Source organism: Limulus polyphemus, unplaced genomic scaffold (genome assembly GCF_000517525.1).
Source record: "Limulus polyphemus unplaced genomic scaffold, Limulus_polyphemus-2.1.2 Scaffold372, whole genome shotgun sequence".
NCBI lineage: Eukaryota > Metazoa > Arthropoda > Merostomata > Xiphosura > Limulidae > Limulus > Limulus polyphemus.
The window spans coordinates 309,155-333,028 of NW_013665982.1; the positions used below are offsets into that span (position 1 = coordinate 309,155).

A 23,874-nucleotide genomic window follows, 5' to 3' on the forward strand; every position below is an offset into this window, starting at 1 on the left:
GGCCATCTCCATGTTGGGATACAAAATAATGATTTGGGTGTCATAATAGTCTCATCAGCCTCTTCTGATACAGTCAAAACCTCTGTCCCATCAAAATGTTATGAGGAAAGGAAGACGATTTTGCCATTTGGCAGAAGTTTTCAGATAAACAAGATTTTTCAAGAAAACATTTTTTTCTAAAACCATGGTTGTCTAGTTTGGGGAAGGTTCATAGAGAGGTTGTATATAGTTTTTAATTCACTAATATCTTGCTGAGGGGTGACCAGTCATTGTGTAAGTATAACATCCCTTTAAGCATTATCTCTTTCTTCCTCCTGCTGGTCCTCTGGAAGGACAGCGGTAAGTCTACGGACTTACAAAACCAGTGTTCAATCTCCTGCAGTGGACACAGCATATAGCTTAATGTGGCTTTGTTCTAAAACAAATCAAACTTTCCTGCTGTCTCTTTGATCTTCAAATGCAACAGTTTTAAGTTTCTTTGCTTACATAATTTACTATAAAATTAAATGTTTTGTAACGCATATTAAAAATCGAATTTTGAACAAACTTTTTGTCAACGAACATGTCAAACCCAACTGACAAGTTGTGGTATCGAACCAAAAGCCTTTAAAACATTGACATGGGGCAGAGACAAAAAGAGATTTTTATACACCTCTAATTTGCAATATGTAATGGACTAACTAAAATTCGTGCTAAAAAATATCTGCAGTGTGTTGTATGATTTTTCTTGCTATTATGAGGTTATTAATTTTTACTGTTTAGCCAGTTTCTGAAGTCTTTGGCACTTAAAGCCGTAATAATGTTGTTTTTTCAATACATATAGCTTTTAAACAAGTAATATATTATTAAGTACGCGCCAAAGAACAACCTATTGAGTTTTTAAGCGAAAAATCGACCTTTTAAAGTATTGGTTACGATATATCACGCGTATATATACTAATAACACGCTTAAAAGGTCGTTAACATTTCCGGTATAACAATTCAAACAGCAACTTTTTCGTCTACTACCTACCTACCTGATCACGTCAGCGAGGTTAGCCCCTAGACGGCTCGGACTATCGCTTCAAGATTTCTCCAGCTTACTTAACTGGTCTGTGAGTATCCACTTTTGATATTCCGATAAATATATACAGATGTTTTATAAGTGGTAAACATATCATGCTTAAACATCCTTTAAACCCAACAAATAGCGCTACATATCGATCGACACGCAAAAGTTTTTAAAGGTAAAGTATATACTTTATACATGTATAACTTAAAAAGTAAATAAACAAGAGTATTAAAATTATTTATTTTAAAATGAAGTAGAGATCCTGCTACAAAAAGCAATGAAACAAGAATTAAAACCACAATCATAAACTTATAAAATTTAATCCCTACTTTGGTAGCTTTATACATTTATTTGTAGGCTAAAGTAAATATTACATTTTATAACTTTGTGATTGTGGTATTAATTATTGTAAAAAAATTATAGCTATCAAGAATATGGCTAAACTAAAAGTTTATAGATATTGCGTCCATTTCACGGACATATTAAAACTGAATAAGTACATAGGAAATAAAAATTAAGATGTTAATGGAAAGTAGATATCGTTGGTTATACTGCTATTAGAAGTATCCAAAACAAAATAAATGCTGCAATAAAAAATACACAAACAAGTAAAGTGATACTAGTTGGATCTTGATAAAAGAGTTAGCACAAAGGATCACATATAAAGTGTAACAAATTTGAAATAAGACCCAAAACTCAAGCGCTTTCGAATAGTTGACTATTCTTCTGCAGGAGAACAAATGGTGACCTTTAGTTAACTTTAATGCGACACCTGGTGGAAGTTATCTCTGCAATAGCAAACGTTGTCAAACCTGTAAGTTCATGCAGCAGACTAATATGTTAACTCTGATAAAGACAACCAAAGACAGTTCAAAATCAATAAACCCATAATATGCACTACAAAAAACACTATTTACTTAATCCAGTGCCGAAAATGCAGCTTCTAGTATGTAGGCCAACCTAAAACAACTATATGGGATCGGTTTAATAACCACAAGTCTTCAATCGAGGCAAACATGCTTGACCACTCTCTTGACGACATGATACTGACAGGTATAGAAACAAAATTTACATCAAACAGAAACAGGGAAATTAAAGCAGCTTACTGGATAGCACTGTTAAATACTATAACGTCGAATGGCATCAATCTCGATCCTGGGCTTATTGACCTTCGAGCGTCTCTAAAAAATTCCGAATAACTTGTAATTAAGTTTGTAAAGTTTTATTATTATTATTATTCACATTTTTATTCATGCTTCTATTTCTCTACATTATTATTTCAGGTATCGATTTACATTATTATTTTATCTAGCTCTCATCTTCCTATGTATTTTATTTTTCTCTATCAGTCAAAAGTTTCATACATGATGAAAATTAATAATAATTGTTTTGTTTTTCTCTCTACAAACGAATTCTCCCTTCCGGGAGACTAACTGCTTGAGTTGAGATTCAACTCAACTGGGACTTCCGGTTTACATGACGTCACACGTCCTACTATATATTGCATTGAGCTGGCTAAAGGTCACCCTGGGTTCTTTCTACTTCTTTTTTCACTTTAGAGCCGAAAGACCCAGACGACGTTACCATCCTTCCACCGTTCTTTTCCTTAGGCCTCCAGATCACGAATCATGCACCAACAAACCCACGACTCATCAAAAACGACAGTTCCCAGTTCTCGCCACCTTACTCCAACCCGAAACAGTACCGCCTTCCACTTCAAGTGAAACAACCGTGAAAGCAAACTCCAGCACTCAAACAACCAACCTTCAGATAACTTCTCAGCAGACACAAACCCTCTCACCTATATCAACCATGTTACCCCTACCAACCATGTGTGACGCGCCTACCTCAACAGACGGCCTCGTACCTGTACACCGAGAAACACAGACTAGGATCGCCAAGAAAGACCGAAGAATTCAGACTGAAGACCTCAACGACATAGACTCCAAGAGACTGACAAGAGCCACGGCAAGAACTTCAGACGCACTTCCAGCCGAAGCCCCCACATCATCCAGCTACAAAAGGTCCCGCTCCGTCGACTAATCAACCGTAGCCCAATCCAGCTTTACCAAGAACCGACTATTCAGAGAATGACGTCGCCTCTTCACCCAGCCAGCCTGTTTTAGCCTTCAAGTATCGCCAGTAGCTACATTGATTGAACCCTATGTTAACTAACAATATGTATTTTTCCCACAGCATTTTCCGGGCACGGTCAGGGTATGGTATTTTATTCGGCGCCCTTTGCCATTAAAGTGGGTTTTATCAGGGTACTCCCATTTCCCCACCACAACAAAACTTCTCCTTAAGCTTTGGATCTTCAGATCCCAGCCCTGAAAAGGACCATCCCAGGTTAAATGTAACTCTTTAGTTTTCTATCAGTGTCTAAACAGTAAAGCCTTATCCTAATCTGCTAATCAATACTATGTAATTAGTTAAGTCTTAATATTTTAGTCAACAACGGACGTACTCGATCTACATCTCCCTGCTCTGCTCTACAAACATCCGACGCCGCGTGGTCATCCAACGCTCAAGTCCAGCAGAAAGAAAGAAAACTACCATAGTCAACATACAACCCAGCGAAGCTCTCCTTCTCTCTCGTCTTCTCCGCTTCTCCTCGCAATAAGCTAAAACCTCCACTCATGTAAGCGTTTAGTTCATAAAAGCCTCGGCCACTTATTTCTAACTATGCAGTGGGGTTAAGAGAAACGAAAGTTTCTGACCACCCCTGGTTATATTTCATTCCCCTTCGGGGAATGAAAATACTGTTAACCTAAATACCTACCATGGTAATCGAAAAAGGCCACTCTTTGTTCTCCTGAAGAAGAATAGTCAGCTATTCGAAAGCGCTCGAGTTTTGGGTCTTATTTTAAATTTGTGATACTAGTTGGACATATTTTAAAACGATTTTAAAAGTAGGGATTGATGTTTAAAATCTGACCAACTAGTAGCACTTTACTTGTTTGTGTACTTTTTATTGCATTTTTATTTTGTTTTGCATACTTCTTATAGCCATTCTACGAATAACCAATATCCCTACTTTCCGTTAAAAGTTTATTTTCCCCTATTTATTTATATTAAAAACTTACAACATTGTATATCTTACTCTCAAAACTGTGAATCATCTTATATTTCAATTTTTACATAAAGTTAAGTAAGAGTAGAAAATGTCACTTTATTAATGTACCTGCGTTTTGGAACATTGGGTTCTTCTTCCCCATGTTTATCTCGTGGTCGGTCTCGCATTTTATTGCTTCCATTAATATGACGATAGATGGTGGAGATTCTTTCGGCAGCCATTTTGAAAACTGTTGACCTAGTTCTATAACAAGCAGCTTTATGGAACAACAGGCCAAATGTGAGATAAGTTAGGGTTCAGTAGAAAATGTTATAGAAAAAATATAGATTTTATAACAGGTCGTTGTTAATCACAAATCACAGAGTTAAGTAGGCTTATACTATTGCATAATTGATTAATCATAGATATATAAATAAATCGTTTTCCTTGAGGGGGACTAAGTGAATATTAAATTACTATGAAATATATAAATTGCCCTAAAATAAACAATATTGTTTAATATTTTCTGTTAAGGTTTACAAACAGTATGACTTTTTTGTACTTAAAAACTATTAAAGTAAAAAGGTTCCATGAGGCAATTTCCACCACTTCACATCACTTGTTTCCAAAAAAAAAATACCGTGTCGATCGAATGAAACACTGGTAAAAAAAAACAAAAAAAAACGAAAAATATAAAATATTCCACTGTTTTAGCCCTACTCACAGTACAAGAATGACTGATATAATAATGAAAACAACAACATTTTCTTTCTATTTTCCCTCAGTAACAGGTTTTCAAATATATTTTTACGGGTCTTTAACTCATCTGAACAATTTGAATTCCAAAGTTAAACCCTTTTTATAACTCGATGACAAATTACAAATTTAAGATCAAAATTAGAAAATTCTATGGTGATAAAAATCTACGATTAGTTACATCATACATATGAACTTAAGTTCATAAAATCCTATTGATTTAGATATTTACCAGATTTGGCCGATATTCCATCACATTTAATAGGTATGTTTATTTTATCCATTGTTTCCCTTTTATGCATAAGATCATCTCAATAGTACATACGTATGTGTATATAATTTTGTGAGATACTAGAGACGAAAACCACTCAACAATAAACTAAGACGCAGGTTCATACATGGGAGTAACACCCACAATAAACTAAGACGCAGGTTCATACATGGGAGTAACACCCACAATAAACTAAGATGCATGTTTATACATGGGAGTAACACCCACAATAAACTAAGATGCATGTTTATACAAGGGAGTAACACTATGGTGAAATAATAATATAGAAAATTATCTGTTGAAGAACACAGGTAAGCAAATTACAGATAAGATGGAAATATGAAAGTTTATTGTTACTGAAACCCTTGCAACAAAAAACTGGCATAGCTAGTACATGAAATGTTATAGACTAAACTTATTGAAAAAATACAACTTTATATTTAAATCTTTACATATCAAAGATTTAAATATAAAGTTGTTTTTTTTTCAAAGTTTTGTAAATGTTATCGTACTTTATTGAGTAAGTAACAAGAAAGTGTGTGCTTAGTCAAAATTTTAAACACTGACACCCAAATGAGAAATACCTTAATAATAGTTAATAACCAAAATAAAAAGTTATATAAAATTAAACAAACTTAATTCATTTATACTGTGCCTAGAAGAAACAGTAAGCGGCCAGATTAAACCTGCTAGTCTTAACTTGTGCTTAGAAAACAAAGAAGTTGACAAGCTGTTTTTAACTTAACTTGTAATCAGGTAAACAAAAACAAAGAAGAAATTGACGAGTTAGTCCCAACTTTTACTCACATAAACAAAAAAAGAAAAATAAACTGAAGAGCTAATCTTAACTTGTGTTCATGTAAACAAACAACAAAAAACTGACGAATTAGAGTTAAATTAACCTGTGCTGACGAAAACAAAAACAGAGAAGAAACTGACGAGCTAGTCATAACTTGTGCTCATATAAACAAAATAAAAAACTGACAAACTAGTCTTAACTTGTGCTCACGTAAACAAAAACAAAGTAAAAACTGAGAAGCTTGTCTTAACGTCATTCGCTCACGCAAAAAAATAAAAACTGAGAAATTAATCTTAACTTGTGCTCACGTAAACAAAACCAAAGAAGAAACTGACGAGTAACAAATGACTTTAGGGTAGCGGAAACTTGTTTGTTTGTTTGTTTATAATTAAACACAAAGCTGCATAATGGGCTATCTGTGCTCTGCCTACCACGGGTATCGAAACTCGGTTTTTAGTATTATAAGTCCTCAGAGATACCGCTGTGCCACTGGTGGGGGGCAGCGGAAACTTACAACTATGTACAATCCATGAGATTATTAATTTTTATCGGATTCACAAACTATAACATTTCTACAACGCAACAGCTGATCCTGGAGATCCTCTTTACCCAACACCCTACTCCCTAGTTTAAATGTGGAAAAGAAGTAAATATATATATATATATATATATTATCAAAATATAGATACTAGAGACGATGTTTTTATAATACAGCTCAGATAAAACATTAACAGGTGCAAACTTTAAAAAAGTTACCTCATTCCTTTCAGACGACACGCAGAGCCTATGTTGAAATAGCCTTTGTTTAGCTTTGAGGAAACATTGTAAAACAAACATTACCAAATTATTTATTTTATTACTGAACACGCATCCAAAACTGGCCACTGATACATTTAACATTGTTAATTTTATAAGATACATAGTTCGTCAGTGTTTCGGTGTGACAGTATATTGCAAACAAATATAAACGTTTCTCTTGAGCCTAAGAGCACCATGATCTTAGAACAAGTTTCATATATATTTAAAATTCTTAACCTGTACATGGAAAAAGCTACCTTCATAGTTACATAGTGCACAGGCGACTCAAACACGCAAACAGCTATAAAATAAAGTAAAACGATAATGTAATTATATAATATAATTATAATGATGAAAAAAACATGTTGAGAACAACTGCGTTAATATTATGTTTTGTTTTCTTGATTTTACAAATGCTTTACTTGAGTATTAAAAAAGGCATGTTAAACACGATTAACTACTTAAAACCAGCTCTAATTGTCTTCAAAACTTCTTTCATATAACATACTGACAAAAACAAGTTAAGGAAAACATCCATAAGAAAGCAATTTCTAAATCCTGTGTTTTTTTTTAATAAAGCATTGCTGAGGATAGATGTACGAATATATATATTCAACACTTTCAACCGAACCGAAAAATTAGTGATGATTGCTGCCTACTATTTAAACACGGACTTCTTCCTCCTCTTACTGCTTAAAAGTACTACAGAACTATTTATTTCCTGTTAAAACGACTAACAAAGTGAGAACAGACGTTAAATATCACGATCAAAGTATAATGCACTGGGGATAAATTTGTGCTACTTATAGTGGTTCTAGAGAACCGTTTAAGAGAGTTATAAACCTTTTTTTTTTACTAGAACCACATTTTATGAGATAATCAAAATTTACTAGAAATAGATTTGTTTAGGTCTATCCAAAACACCGTTACGAAGTGATGGTTAATTTTGTTCAGTCAAAATGGATTAAAAGGTTCAACCAAATGTTTAACTGTATTTGAAAAAATCGCTTTAAAAATGCTTATACTACAATATAAGCAGGGAAAAAAAGCATATTCTTAAAAACCTGCTCGACAGAATTTATCAATATATTGAGAATGAAGAGTCAGATTTTGGCTCTTGTTTTTTCCTATACATGGATACCTTAAACATGTTTATTGTTGAAGTAATCCTTGTCTGGAAAGTCTCTCTTCACAGTTTTTAAACTCTCCTCACGTGAAGCTTTCGCCCGAGGCAAAAGGTATAAGCTAGGAGGAATTTTATCAGTGTTTGCTTAACTAGACACATCGTCTTTTATGTGTATATATATATACACAAAGATTAAGTGAAACATTAATACAGATGCGAATAAAAAAAATAAACTAATAAAGCGTTTTTTCTTACATCAGCAATGCCTTATCAATCAGTTTTATACGTCACCTGGTATTTAGAAAGTAGATGAAGCATTTTTTTCTGAAATTTAACCAGTTGAAGTGTTCCAATTTAAGTTTATTTACTCAAATGAAGAAGCACAATCCATGAAAAATATTCTGACAGGTTTCGTAGAAATATTGTTAACATTTCTGTTGGTCTATTTAAATTCATTCTCTGTAAATAAAAGAAACCATTAAACGCACAAGAAGAGGTATCTTGGCAACTTTATAAAATAAACGCCATGTTGCCTCTCAGAATTTTAATATTTAAAGATCTAATCTGTATAATATCCATATATTCCTCTTTTTATAGATCTGGAGGTTATAGGAATTTTGCGGTGAACTTATCCCTTCTGGCATGTAAAAAAAAGTTTCAAAATTAAATTAACTCATTATAACGGTGTTTTATTTACGGCTCAAGCACAAGCAATAGCAGTCATAAATAATAGAAGCTGGTAGGGTTCGAAACCAATGTAGCAAAAAGTAATTCACAAACCTTTTGATTTTATATTTGTCATTCTATTTAGTTATTTGTCTACTTTTAGTTCTTTAATGATTCTTACGTTCATTATTTAAGGTTAAACATACTTCATAAGAGCAATGTTTCAAGTCCTGTACTGTTTGTGGAATACCTTCCTTCGTTGTCGATTGTGTTCTCGGATGATTGTTATTAAATACTACTGCCCAGCACCGCGAGGTCCAGCATGACTAACTTTCCACAGAACTGACTATTCACCATATGTAGACGTCACCTTTCAATTCTTGAGGCCCTGGGAAGGGGAACTGGCACTTATGTAATATATAAGTGGGGGAAAGGAGTTGGCAGGTATGTAGTACACATCCAAGGAGGAGTTAACAGATGTATAGTGCATATGTGGAGGGGGATAGTGTGTTCATTGGCTGTTATTTAGCTTCACTCTGTTGTAATATCCTTTCTTGGGAAAAACTGTGATGTACACTTCCAAACATAAGTCTATCCTTGGTGGTTCTGCATTGTTAAATAATCGGACACACATATATATAGATATATGTTGCTTGTGATAGCATGAGTCATATCTGCGACGACACGCCAGTATATTAGCGTATACATATTTTTTCTTATAAAGTATTATTAGCCCTCTGTATATTATGATATATTAAAATAGAAACATGTAAATTAATAATGATAAAATTATTGAATCTGATACAGACTTTTTATTTCACAATCATTGATTATATACACTTTTAACTTTTTATTTACCATTATCACTCCTAAGCAGTTTAACAAGAAGGTCGGGCTGAATAAACACAAAAGATAGACCAACCCACACCATCCACATACAACGACAATAAATGTTAATCTCGTACTAGCATGCAGAACACTAACCTCTCGTCTCCACATCATCAGGTTATTTACCACAACCTAGAAAATTAACTCCAAACCTGAAATATATATATACATACGCTAAGAAGGCCTTATATTTATCTCATAAGCAACAGCTCAGGCTTCTTTAAGTTAATAGTTACTTATCTCTTTGCAGGTTTCAGGGTAATGTAGAAAACTTTATTTTACTTTAGTTTGAAAGAAATAACAGCGAATAGTCGCTCACTATATCATCTACACGTGTGTGTGCCTCGAGTGTATTTCTGAATAAACTATTCGTTCAACGAGTAGTTATGTGTTATATTGTCAAAGTAAACAAAGTACTGTCTATAGCTGTATATTAGTTGACATGCTTTACTATAAACGTAGATGGATTAATGGAAAATAACTGATCATTTTCATTAAATATCATGCCACAGTCTTAGATTAGTTTTAGTTTAATTCAAATTAGTTAAGTTACAACTCAATACACTGTCACGTGGTGGCAAATAGTTGTTTGTTTCATGAAGCTACAAAATGGGATACTTCTACTCAGTCCACAGCGGGTATAGTTTCTTTGTTTTGAATTTCGGGCAAAGCTACACGAAGGCTATCTGCGCTAGCCGTCCCTAATTTAGCAGTGTGAGACCAGAGGGAAGGCAGCTAGTCATCACTACCTACAGCCAACTGTTGGGCTACTCTTTTACCAACGAATAGTGGGATTGGTCGTCACGTTATAACGTCCCCACGGTTGAAAGGGCGAGCATGTTTGGTGGGACGGGGATTCGAACACTGAAATTGCGAGTCGAGTGCCCTAACCACTTGGCCAGGCAGGGCCAGCTGGTATAGAAACTTGATTTTAATAAGATCTGAGACTTGTCACTGGAGGGCGCATTTTACCAAAAAATATGTTGTCATTAAAAGCCATTCAACAGTTATTTATGTATGATTTCATTTCTATCTACCATTGAATAAATTAAAATGTATAAATTCAATTATAAGTAAATGTGATGCTGAATAAACACCATTTTGTAAGTTAAATCAAAACGCAAGTTAATTTCAATGCAATCACGCAACAGTTACGAATATATATACAAGAAGTATATAAAGTACGTATTTAATACAAAAATCCTTTACTGTATGAGTTTTAAGACAAATATGTTTATATCTGTAACTAGCGTGCTACATAAATAACATAGACAATATCTTGCAGTAAAATATATTATTTAACCTTTAAATAAATAAAAACACAGTCATCCTGCAAAAATGACAATTTCAAATATATTTTCCCAATGTTGAAATTAATATCGCCAAAAAAACACTCGTTACAAACAAAGAACTGTCCAATATATTTTAATGGAAGAATATAATTGTTAAAGGAGTAGAAAGCAGATATGTCTCGTTTTGGTATTTCGGCTAGCTTATCACTTGGGTTATCTTCCTTGCGCTAATAATTGTATGTTGAAGTTACAAAATAATTAAATATATGTAGAGTAAGTTATAGCCTGAGCTCTATGTAATATAAATGTGAAACTATTTTAGCATTCATTCAATGATAAGAAAATTAATATTTGTTTCTACTTACCTTTTAACGTATGACAACAATCTTTAGAACACCACCAACCTGGTAGAATGAGGTCAGTGCAACACTAACTTGGAGGAGGAAATGTTGGGTTATTCTGACGTCATAACTATGGCAGTCTTAACCAATAAAAACTGAGGAAATAAAAGTTGCAATTCGTTTATTCTTCGGTGGATTGTTTGGATAGAATATTGATCGTATATTCTTATTTACTGGACTTTCAAATAATCTTGCGTTAAACAATCTTCTAAATTGGGAAAAATCAAAGATAAAGGGACCTTAAATACACATAAAAACATATTTTTTTTAATATTTACTTTATATATATGTCACACTATATTTTTCTTATTAGTGTTTCTCTAATGATTACTTTTCATTTCAAGAAATTTCTGGTTTTATCACAGAAATATAACTGCATAGCTAACTTAATGAATTTCACTATTATTTTGTTTCCTGAAATTAACCAATATTTTTAACAGGGGTATTTTTCAATATCATCATCCTATCAAGTACATGATATTGGCGCAATAGTTTTAAAGAAACGTTTGTTTGTAGTTAAGCACAAGGCTGCACAAATGGTCCATCTGTGCTCACCACGGGTATCGAAACCCGGATTTTAACGTTATAAGTAGACTTACCGTTGTGACGCTGGAAGACTTTAAAGAAATGAGAATCAAAGGACCAAAACATACAAGGAATAAAAACAATGGACTTTTCAGCGAACATTTTCGTCGAATCTTTAAATTTTAGTATCTTAGATATTGTCCACAATAAATAAGTTGAATATGTCAAAAAACTATAGTACTGGCATTAGCAGAATATTCTATATTCCTGCTTAGTTATGGCTTCAAAAAATGTTACTAAAATTTCTAAAAAAGACATGTCTGTTTGTTGATGTAAACGTTATATAAATCAGAATGGTCTTATACCTGAAAAGAATTTACATAACAATGTTATATGTATTATTTTTATAATACGGAATTTTCAAACAACGCTTTACTCTTCTGATATCTCCCCCCCCCCTCAATTTACCCCAGATAACCCATTTACGATAAAAGAAGAAAACAAAAACTAATACTTTTTGATAGATAAAGATAAAAAGAGGACAGCTAAAGCTTGGTTTCGTTTATTATTTCTTGTGCTATTATTAAAAAGTATTTGGCTGATTTTGAAGAAACTTTTGTATATCTACAACAATTAAATTACCCAATATTATACCTTTTACCAGCGCCCCCTTTTTTTTGTATATTTCATACGAATTTTTTCATCTTTCATGTACGATGAGCTTTTTTTAGCCGTGGGATTGTGGTTCATAGACAGGCCCTGGGCCAGTGGGGTGATAATCGGTTTATACTGTCCAAGTGCTACTGACTAACCTACTGTAATATTTTTCTCTCTCTCTGTCTGTCTCTCTCTTTCTCTCTCTCTCTCTCTATATATATATCATCCTGATTTTGGGCTATTTGCCGTTTTAGGCTCCCAATCCGCCCCATCTCATACAATGGGTCTGATCTTTTTTCTCTTTTTTGTTTTCCCAAGTACAAACTTTCAGTTCATTTCTCCGTGATTTCTTGACCGATTTGAAATCTAATTCCTGTTTTGAACTCAGAACTCAAACCCTTTCGATTTATGTATTTGACCACGCCCTAAGGTCTTTAATTTACTCTAATCCTACCTAAAGGAATTTCAATTTGAGGGTATGCTGGAAGAGATTCTAATGAGTGATGCAACTGAATCGGGTATACGCGAGCCACATGATTAATATTGCTGGCGCACAAAAATATAGTTAATGAAAAGGAACAAGAGGAAATCTTCAATAGCCGCGATGCTTAAAATTCTTTCAGGTAGGATTAATTAGAGTAAATTAATCTATGATACCTTTTTTTTTTGTTCGCGCGTATATCAGAGCCCTTCTATGGGCCGCTATGTCGCAACTAAAAAAGGGTCTCATAGATTAATTTACTCTAATCCAGCCTAAACTCTTCATTTAATTTTACGCACTTCTTTCAGTTCTTATTCAATTCAATTATATATATATATATATCTGTGTGTGTGTGTGTGTATTATGTTATATTGTGCTCAGAAAGCAACAGTACAACGCTAAAATCCTGAATTTCATTCCCCGTGGTGGACACAGCAGATAGCCCATTGTGGATTTCTTCTAAAACAAACAAATCTAAATCCAAACAGAAAGTATATTACGTAAATATACGTATATATATATATATATATACGTGCTCTGGACAACACAATGTAATAAGCGTTTACTATGAAAAGCGTTATTGGTTGGCGAACGCGCAGGTACTGGTTACGCTTGAACTGCAGGTGAAGGAGGAAAAACAATCTTAGACTAATTATTCGTTCATAATTTTTCTCTTTGTATGTGTGTGCTTCTAATTTTGTAGTTTATCTTAAATATTCAGAATATAATATACTGGCATACCGCCAGTTATCCATGAAAAAGGTGACGTGATGCATGTAAAGCTACAGGATAGACGCCAGCATAACTAAGCAGAACACATGAAGTGGTACCAGTTTAGCGTACTGATAGAATCGAACAGAATTTTATTTGTTTAAAAATTGATAATGTTTGTAGAAATTTCACCAGAAAGAAACTAGAATCAATATAACTTGTCATTATTCATATATCATACTTGTATATTGAATTTTATTCTAATCCACCAGATCCAATGTATATATATGGATTAATTGAATTTATCAAGTATTATTAGTTAAAATATTGTTAAGTGTTTGGAAGTCTCAATATATTTGATGTAGAAAAAAATATCAATATTTACTGCGACATTAGTTGTCCTTGAAATTATTTGAGTTAATCACCAGGTGGGCACAATTATAAGTAGATTTATTTACACGATGATTATCTCGGTTACTAGAAGTTGCCTCATTTTGATTTCTATTTTTTTATGACTTTAACGTTAAAGTAGATGAGTGTAGTTTATACCGAATTATAAGATTTCTTTAAAGGTATATTATTAAAATTAAACAGTGTTTATATTTAATAAAATAGTTATAAAGGAGCAACTGATATTATCATCTATAAGCATTCACGCGACGTTATTTTTGAGATCATAGACTTAACAGTTAAAACAGTCACTTGAAATCATGGCTAAAACCATTTAAATTAAACTTACATAACTTTAGAGGACTAATATAAGATATAGCACGATAGAAAAATAGACAGCCAACTGTCATTAAACTTAAGTGCATCGAGTCATGTGTGCTGTCATTAGAAGCTAGATCCAGCCTTGTAAAAACTTATGTTTAGTGTAAACTACAACTTCCGGCTAAATATAAAAACTGATTTTTTTGTTCTTATTAACTGGTATGTAGTGACGTGTAAAGGACCCTAACTTGTGACAGTAAGACCACGTCCGTCGAAACTTTTATTACTATGTATCATACACCAATCTTTTCACTTAAATAAATATAGATAATAACAAAGGAAACGTTGTAAACCAGAAATTACTCAAACAGCAACAGTTATTGATACAAATGCAATCTGATAGTATCCAGGGCATTATGGTGACACACCCCATACACTATCGCCATATTAAATTGTTCTTCAACTGAATTATTTTACTTTGCCATTATTTAGATAATCTGGGAGCAGCTGCAATCAGTATAATGATTGTGGGCTATATTATGTAGGGGGCTTTTATTTTATTACTTTATATCTTTTCGGACCTTTCAGAAGTGTAATAACGTACTCATGCAACATTCTGAACTTGTACCTCAAACTTGTAACCATTTCTGCTATGGTTGGAGTTTGATCTTCTAAGTCAGAAACATGGAAAGGGTGCATTTATGCCTGTAATGGTTGTTCTTGATCGTTTTAGCAATTTTGGTTTGAAATGTTCTATTTGCTATTGGACTTATGTGAGGTTTTAACAGAATTACCGAATAATATGACCTTGAATTATCTCAATGATATTCTTATTTGGTTGGTCCACAACACTTTAGCTCATAACACTAACAATTATTTTCCTATACCTCTCAATTTCAGAATTATTTACCTGTCAAAAGACTTCTAAATAATTCGGTATAAAGTTTCATGTCTTTTCGATGAGTTAGCAGTAAGTCTCCGAACTTACGACGCTAAAATCCGTGGTTGGATTCCATAGTTGACAGAGCGCAGATAGATCATAGTAGTTAAGGTGGCCATCTGAAGCCGGAAGTAAACAGACATGACCTTGATCCAATTTCGCCAAGGTCTTATAAATGTAATGACATGACAAGGCTGTTGACCTAACTTGTATTTCATTCATATGGATACGTCATCGACACCAGGGGCATATTGCTATGTGGTATGATATGATGACACAATCATATTATACTGCCTAGCAATATGCACATAATAACATACCTTGGGACAATTAAACTTGTTTATTTGTTTGAAGCTAAGCACAAAGCTACACAATGGGCTATCTGTGCTCTTCCCATCACATGTATCGAAATACGGTTTCTAACATTGTAAGTTCGCTGTGCCACTGGGGAGCACAATTAAACTTGCTATAAAAACTATTGAAAATCACTTTATATCACACAATGTGATGCCTAAAAATGCACTGCCTGAAGACATGAATCATTTTCAACAAGGTAGTATTAATCAAACATGAGTGATTATAGTATGTAAAAGTACTATAGAGTAAAGAAGGAGATATCACTTCCTATTAGAAAGGTATAAGAGCACAATAAAACAATGGATGATGATTATAAACAAGGTTTTAAAAAAGAACAGTTGTGTAAGTATGATCTAAGAATGAAAACACTGCATGTTTTATATAGTATACCCCTTAGGCAATTACACATGTTATAAGAGTCCTTGAAAATCTCCTGACGTGACACCTGAATATGCACATCCCAAGGGAATGACCCTTGTAAAAATGTATTAGATTAAGTAACAGTAACCTATATCATTGTGACACATAAAAATATTTTCAGGAGAGTTGTTTTGTTTCATCATGTGATCTAAAAACAAGATTATTATGATATAAGAAGATTAATATCTTCTACATAATGCAAATCACTTTGACAAATATCTTCAAGTTTTAAAAACCTTTATTATTTTTTGTTCAATAAGGATTTTGATCTACATAAAAAGATATATCTAGTAAATTTGTTGTTACATTAAATAGCTCTGTAACAAAGTTATGAACAGACATATCATTTATATCTTTGTTAGATCCAAATTTGGACAATAATTTTTGTTTGTATATGTGTCTACATCTCTAACAGTCATAAGATATACAATATTGTCCACACCTTGTCAAATATGGTTCTTACACAATCTGCGTATTGTAAGTCCACATTTGAAAGTTCTTTTTGACGAATTTTTGGAAGCAAGCCAAGGAAATGAAAATATTCTTCTTTGCCATTTTGACCAAAGTAGACACATACCCAGTGACTTCCAGGCTTATGTCTTGGATCCAAGTTCACAATGTACAGTTGTTTTTCCGCATAGTTAAGTAGCTGATTGCTGGCAAACACACCTCCAAGTTTTTTTTATTGTGAGAGTATAGAATAACTTCCTGCAATATTCATTGCTTCTTACATATCAGTAATGATGTTTCTGGACTAGTCAGTTTCTAAAATGGGCTGAAATTAAGCATAGGCAAGAACATTGATAGTGTTAAATAAAGCTTTACCAAATCTTATTTCTATTTGTATATTTCCCTGTTTTACCAATTTAAAGTGTGTATCACCAACTGATATGTTTGGTGTAAGGTCAAATACAATGAGTTTATATCCTTCAGAATGTTTGTCATACCCTATATCAATTCCTTCATCATGAAACTGTCTTCCCATTCTACTAAATAATATTTCATAGCTTCGTGCATACAGCTCAGCATCGAAATCGGGCTGTAAAGGTCGAGCAAGAATTTGTTTTCCATCTACATTCATTGCCACAAAATTGATACTGTAATGCTTGAAATTGTATGGGTTTTTCTTGTAAGATCCATTAAATGCATCATTATCAAAACATCCTTTAACAAGACATATAGGTACTTGACCAAAAATGTGCTCTCCATAGATACTTATAAGTTTTCCTGAGGAATGGAAAATGATTTGTAATTTATATACTTCAAAGGGCATTTAGCAGTTCCTTTCTGAAAGGCTTTTGCATGCAACAGAATGACCAAAGTACTGGTTTTTACTTTTCTAACATAAATAGAAATGTGTTGTAGAATATCTTTGAAATCCGATTCATCACTCAACATTAGTTTTAAAGTAACACCATTCAGCAAGAACTTGTTTTGCAAAAAAGGTCAAAATGTAAGTGGCCAATGAGGTCAACAGTTTACATATCAGTTTTTGATTCCATCATTATCTCCATCTTTAAAGTCAAGATTGTCAAACTATCTACCATGTCCTTTACTCAAATAGACATAGTTGGATGGCTTCTCCATTATAACTCAGTAATGTTTCTATGTATGCCTTATAGGCATAAAGATTTAGAGATGAAGAAATGAGCTTGTCATTCAGGTATACATCAACTTGAAAAAATATAGAATGAAGAAACAGATTGACAGGAACAGACTTATCTTCATCTCTTTTTTTTATGTCCATCTCATCACAATTAACAATCTTTGCCTTCACATGTAGATTTAATAGTGCCAAATCTATGTATTAATCTTCCGATCCTGATATAGAAAATTCGATGGGTCCACTATCAATAAGTGATGAAAGAAGATAATATTCTACCCTCTGACCTTCTTCTATCACCATTTGTGTAGGAGGGAGGGAAAATAAATCTAGCTCCTACTTTGTACACTGACAGAACTTTCATGAGGTAGAAAGGACATAATTACTTGTCATAAATATCAGGGCTCAGTGTTCTCTGTCTCTTTGTTTTAATTATTCTGAATGCCATGCCTTTGTGTCTCTTCCTTTTATTAGGTAGAGCAATCAGTGTGACATCTGGAGTTAACTCTTGGACTCCTTCTTTTGCACATTGTTTTCCGGCATCAACAAAAGGTATTCCTTGTATGACATCTGATGCTCCATTTATTCCTGATTTAACTGCTTGTTTTCCTAAAGTTAGTGCTCCTTTTTTCAGAAAAGGTATGACTGAGCGAAATAGGTTGCTTAACATATCTCTCCAACCATGACCTCATTGCCAATGACTACCTACAAAATATGGTAAACTGTTTCCCACCTGGTAATTGTAATACATGTCATAACCCACTGGGTCATTATAGTAAAGTACTTTCATGATGATGGAAATGAAGACTAATGATGACTCTCACATAATCCATGTCATCTTTTATATCTATCTCAATAGTCCGAAAAAATTTTTGGATGCAGATCTGTAATGAGATTTCATAAGCATTTCAGTGATCATGTCTCCATCCTGACCTTTAATTTGAATGATTCATAACACTGGCACATGTGCATCACTGACAATTCTAGGTTCCATAATATCTGAGTAAACATAGAGTGAATAAAATCATACATGCATATTAATAGTATTTTAAGCTATAGTGGACTCTGATATCATATAATTAACCTCAAATTGGAGTAGTACAGATAATACAGGACCTAATAATATAGCAGGTCCCTCTTTCACAATGTAGAAAATTCGATGGGTCCACTGTCGGTCACTGATGAAAGAAGATAATATTTTAGCCTCTGACCCTCTTTAATCACCGTTTGTGTAGGAGAGAGAAAAAATATATCTTGCTCGTTTTTCACATTGACATTGAATTGTAGTTAAGTACTGGATCTGTGTCATATTCACAATGTAATTCTTCTAACTGGTTTTGTATTCTAATCAAATCCTCGGGCTCTTTGTAATGACCTGGTCTAATATAAACAATTTTACTGAGTCCTTCAGAGCCAAAATGGAGGGATATCCTTCCTGTACCATCATGCCAAACATGTGGATACTGTAGTTTGGCCAAGATCACTTCCTATGAGCCCTCGAGGTTAATAGATCTCGGAAGCTGTGTGGTAGTCATTTCAGATCAGTTTAAGAGATCCAGCTATTAAACTTAGCTGGATATCCTTTCCATTTAACGAAATAATGTTTGTTTTTACCCCTTCCTCAGTCCCATATTATTTGTTCCACAGCATATACATCATTAGAGGACTTGGTAACATTTCCGTTTTTAGTTTTGTGTCTGTTGCAACAATCAATTGATTTACAAAATATATTACAATCAGCGCAAACGAGGGTTTTATCATTTATGCAGCCATTGCTGTAACAAATGTCACAATAACTTGCATAATAATACTTATTTAATCTATTAAACCTCTTATCACTATCAGAACACTAATATGAGACACCAATGATACCCTTCATTGATGTTATAACATCAATATGGTTATCATAAAACCAGAGGAACATTTTTGATGTATGACAGTCCTTTTACCGTATAAATGGATATGGTCGTTTCATACAACCACACTTATAATTAACATCCTATACAGGTGTTTTTTATATCTTTTAACCTGTATTTACCTACAGTAAAAGTCGTTTCAAAATTTTAAATTATACATGCTTGATTCATCCTACTTTGTAGAAATTGGGTAATACTCTCGAATGGTGCATGTTTAGACATTCACATCGTGAAAATCTGCAAATCCTACAAATACACGTTTCAATTTCAATATTGTTTTCTTTAACTCTACTGGCATGACTCTTCCTATGTATGTCAATAAGTTTGGTGTCAAATTGTAGATTATAATTAAGATTTTAGTATTATACATTAGTTAATTTCTTAATCTAAAAGTAAATATCAAAATAATCCTAAATATCGATTTTTGTGTGTCATGTGATATGTTGAATGCAGAATTAGTTTAGATTAGATGTTTGTGATGTCCAAATACAAAGTTTATACTTTCTTACGAATTAGATATTCAAATTATCGATACTGACATACTAGAATATATCTACTATCTTTTCTATTTTCTGAGAGATTAATATATTTATTGAATCAACCAAGATGGCCTCGCTCACCTCTTCCATTTTTGAAAATAGTTGTTTAAGTACACCTACTTCGCCCAATGACGTGTGTATAACCAATTGAAAGCTAAGAATTCCCCTAGTGGTTTTCTTATCTTCGCCAAAGTGGGAGACTTTTTTTTCATGATAGATTCCATGTGTTAAGGTAAGACATTAGTGAGCTCGAAAAATCATATTTCTAGACCCAAATAAATTATAGTAGAATTCTGTGGAATTGTTATAGTAATTTATGATTTTTGTTGTTTTAAAATGCGTATATAAAACCTAAAAAAGTACTTGATAAGGCTTAGCAACTTATGGCAAACAGGAAACCAGTGCAAAGTTCGTAGCTAGAAGAGTTAATTGTTTTCTATAATTTTTTATTTACTGTTCTATGTTTTAAGAAAAATAACTGAAATTTAAGAACTTATTTGTAAATAGTAATAATGTATATGCATATATAATGTGTTATAACTGAAATTTAACCACCTTTTATAAAATACTGGTCCACTAGAACACAGCCAAGATAGGTCACTTTGTACAAAATCAAACCCCCACAGTGGCACAGCGATATGTCTGCGGACTTACAACGCCCATTGTGTAGCTTTGTGCTTAACTACAAACCAACAATCTTAAAATCAAAATTACTTTGCATGTTGGATAGTCAACATTCGAAAAGAAAAAATGCCTGAGAAAAACGTTACGTAAAAAATCTTAAAACTGAATAAAAAATCTGATATTTTGCCTACGGAGGCCTTGTAATTTTTACTTATAATCTGAAAGATTTCGTGAAGAGACACTTACTGTATTAAAAGTTATAGCATGAAAACTATAACAAGCACAAAATGGTTACGATGTTGGTCCATAGGACCTAGCCCATGGTGAGAAAGTTAACAGGCATTTAGTAAACTTAATTGCTCACACACAGTGCAACAATATGATTCATCATATCTTTTCCAATGAGATGAACCATCAGAATATTCTTATGCATATCTGCTGGAAAATAACCAATATACTGCAATTGGTGTAGTTAAATACACGTTCATCAATATAAAGACTTGGAAATGTCAAGTTATACCTTACCAAATTAGGTGTAACATTTATGTATGTTGAATGACAAGAATTTAAACAACTGATACCATCAGTGACCTGGGCTATACATTTGAAATACAGGGAGGACATTAGTCTGGATCCTGATCCTCATCATTAACGTATTATTAGTGTTGTATGTGATGAGTCAAGAAATGTGTCTATTATGTTTACAACACAATATAATGTTAACAATTATTTATCAAGTCTTATAACTTTAAAAAGGTCTGAATGGTATTGGTTGTGTGAACAGGTTTGTTTTGTCAATTTGCATTTGAATCAAATAAAACAAACTGATCAGAAATTAACCAATAACGGAATAAAATGGGAAATATTAATGCCCGATGTTAACTTATTCATATATTTCTTAATTTTTCTCACTCTCTTTTTTGATATTCGTTGGTAATTCTTATGTCTAATGCCTCATTTTGTGAATATTTCTTTCATTCATAAAAACATTTTGTATTTTTAACTTTTATACTACGTATTGTTTTTCATTCAATGGCTAAAATCAGAATCCTATTTCAAAATTCATAATCTAGGTAAAAAAACAACAACCAAAGAACAGGCATGTTGTTATAATTCATATTTAAATTACTGCTAGAATGTAAGAATATGAAACCATATATATAGATATAGATAGATGTCTTACCGATTTGCAACTCTAAGCTTCTTATTCAGCAAATGATTAATTGTATGGACTGAAGAACTTCTGTTATAATACAATTTTTTTATTCAGAGACCGATAATGATGCCTTTACACTCCATAATCCACTTTATCCAGAATTCTGATGTAAACAGTTATCATGTGACATAAATAGTGTGACAGGTGGGAAAACGTCAATGACTGGAAACGCTATACAATAACTTTAACAACGGAAACAAATACGCCAATACAGCTGATGTTCAAAACAAACATTATGGAACTAGTACATTGATGATAACAAAGAAAATACATCAACAGTAGCTGCAAGCACGTGGTTAAAATAGGCTCAATTCAGTTTGATTACATTTGGTTATTTTGAAGATTTCACTCTAATGACGTTGACAGGGTAACGTAATTACAAACAGCCATTTACTTTTGTTTTATGAAAAAAAAATTCTTATTTTATGAAATGTATTAAAATAATTAAAGTATATTTTAATTAATAATTTTTATTGATAACGTTAAGTTCAAATGATTTTGTTATCAAATTTGTACTTGACTAGAGAGGTCCAGATAATATTCGTATTTTGTGGTGTATAAGTTTGTTGTTCGGGCCAGTTTTAAGTCACTCATTGATACCCGTTAAAAATTTATTTTTTAAAACGATTATATCTTTCACGAGTCTTACTGGTACATAATCCTAAACTAATGTACCATTGATCTTTTAAGACCAAACAAAATAATAACTCTAACGTTAGTTTCATTTTGATAACATTTTACTGGTACATAATACTAAACTAATGTACCATTGATCTTTTAAGACCAAACAAAATAATAACTCTAACGTTAGTTTCATTTTGATAACATTTTACTGGTACATAATCCTAAACTGATGTACCATTAATATTTTAAAACCAAACAAAATAATAAATCTAACGTTAGTTTCATTTTGATAAGACGTACTACATGATCAATGACGTTCAGACCCATTTAATTTCTAACTGAATAGAAAAGGTGTATAAAATGTTTTTTGAATTTTAATCAATCAGCACAGATAAAAACGACCATTCAACAAGATGTTGAGTGTCTACCTTGTTTTTGTTTTAATCAATCAGTCCAGATAAAAACGACCATTCAACAAGACGTTGAGTGTCTACATTGTTTTCGTGTTAATCAATCAGTCCAGATAAAAACGACCATTCAACAAGATGTTGAGTGTCTACATTGTTTTTGTTTTAATCAATCAGTCCAGATAAAAACGACCATTCAACAAGATGTTGAGTGTATACATTGTTTATATTTTAATCAATCAGATCTGGTAAAAACGACCATTCAACAAGATGTTGAGCGTCTACATTGTTTGTATTTTAATCAATCAGATCTGGTAAAAACGACCATTCAACAAGATGTTGAGCGTCTACATTGTTTGTATTTTAATCAATCAGATCTGGTAAAAACGACCATTCAACAAGATGTTGAGCGTCTACATTGTTTGTATTTTAATCAATCAGCCCAGATAAAAACGACCATTCAACAAGATTTTGAGTGTTTACACTGTTTCAAAATAGATTGAGTCAAACAGTGGACTACCTAAGATTAATAAAAATGAGTCGTGAAACATATAAGACATGTTCTCTTCACTATACTATGATTGTCTCCGATATGCTCAGTATCATAAATTCTACTTCAATGTAATCTTAGATAAATGTGAGTACATCATAGGGTTCGTCCTTTATGTAAGGGGACAGGAGGTGTAACAAATTTAAGCCGGTTCTTTTATTTTCCCCTGTAGCTCCTCTCTTTATGGAGGTTTTCTAAAATAGGAACTTCAAATGACGATGACTAATAAATAAAACATTCTATAACTTAACACTGTCTTTAATAAGATAGAATGTGTATTTCCATATCGATAACAAGTACATTATAGAACTATCAATTTAAGAAATAGGAAACTGATATAATCAACTGATTCCTAGTTTCCAATTAACATTTAAGAGGGTATGAAGTTATGTGCTCATTTTGTAGCTAGCTTCATCCATTTGCGGTAGTTCGAAATGTTACCTCTTTTCTTCTATGAAAATAGACTTTACAGATAAAGTGTTTGTAAATA

The 23,874-nt window shown here is 32.8% G+C and overlaps 1 protein-coding gene across 5 annotated transcripts in view; it reads right to left on the minus strand.

Annotated features, from left to right (window-relative positions):
* LOC106457774 (alkyldihydroxyacetonephosphate synthase, peroxisomal-like) overlaps positions 1-11,109 on the minus strand; it is an 82,481-nt gene extending 71,372 nt beyond the window's left edge. For 4 of the 5 annotated variants that reach the window (XR_002610247.1, XR_002610248.1, XM_022383801.1 and 1 more), the window contains exons 1-2: positions 11,068-11,109; positions 4,236-4,383 (exon numbers count right to left, since the gene is read on the minus strand). Coding sequence is in view for 3 of the 5 variants with exons in the window: in XM_022383801.1 (XP_022239509.1) it covers positions 4,236-4,348 (113 nt within the window). In the remaining 2 variants the exon portion in view is untranslated. The remainder of the gene's footprint in view (positions 1-4,235; positions 4,384-11,067) is intronic. The other variant, XM_013917218.2, reaches the window with a different exon arrangement.
* Between the last annotated feature and the right edge of the window lie 12,765 nt (positions 11,110-23,874).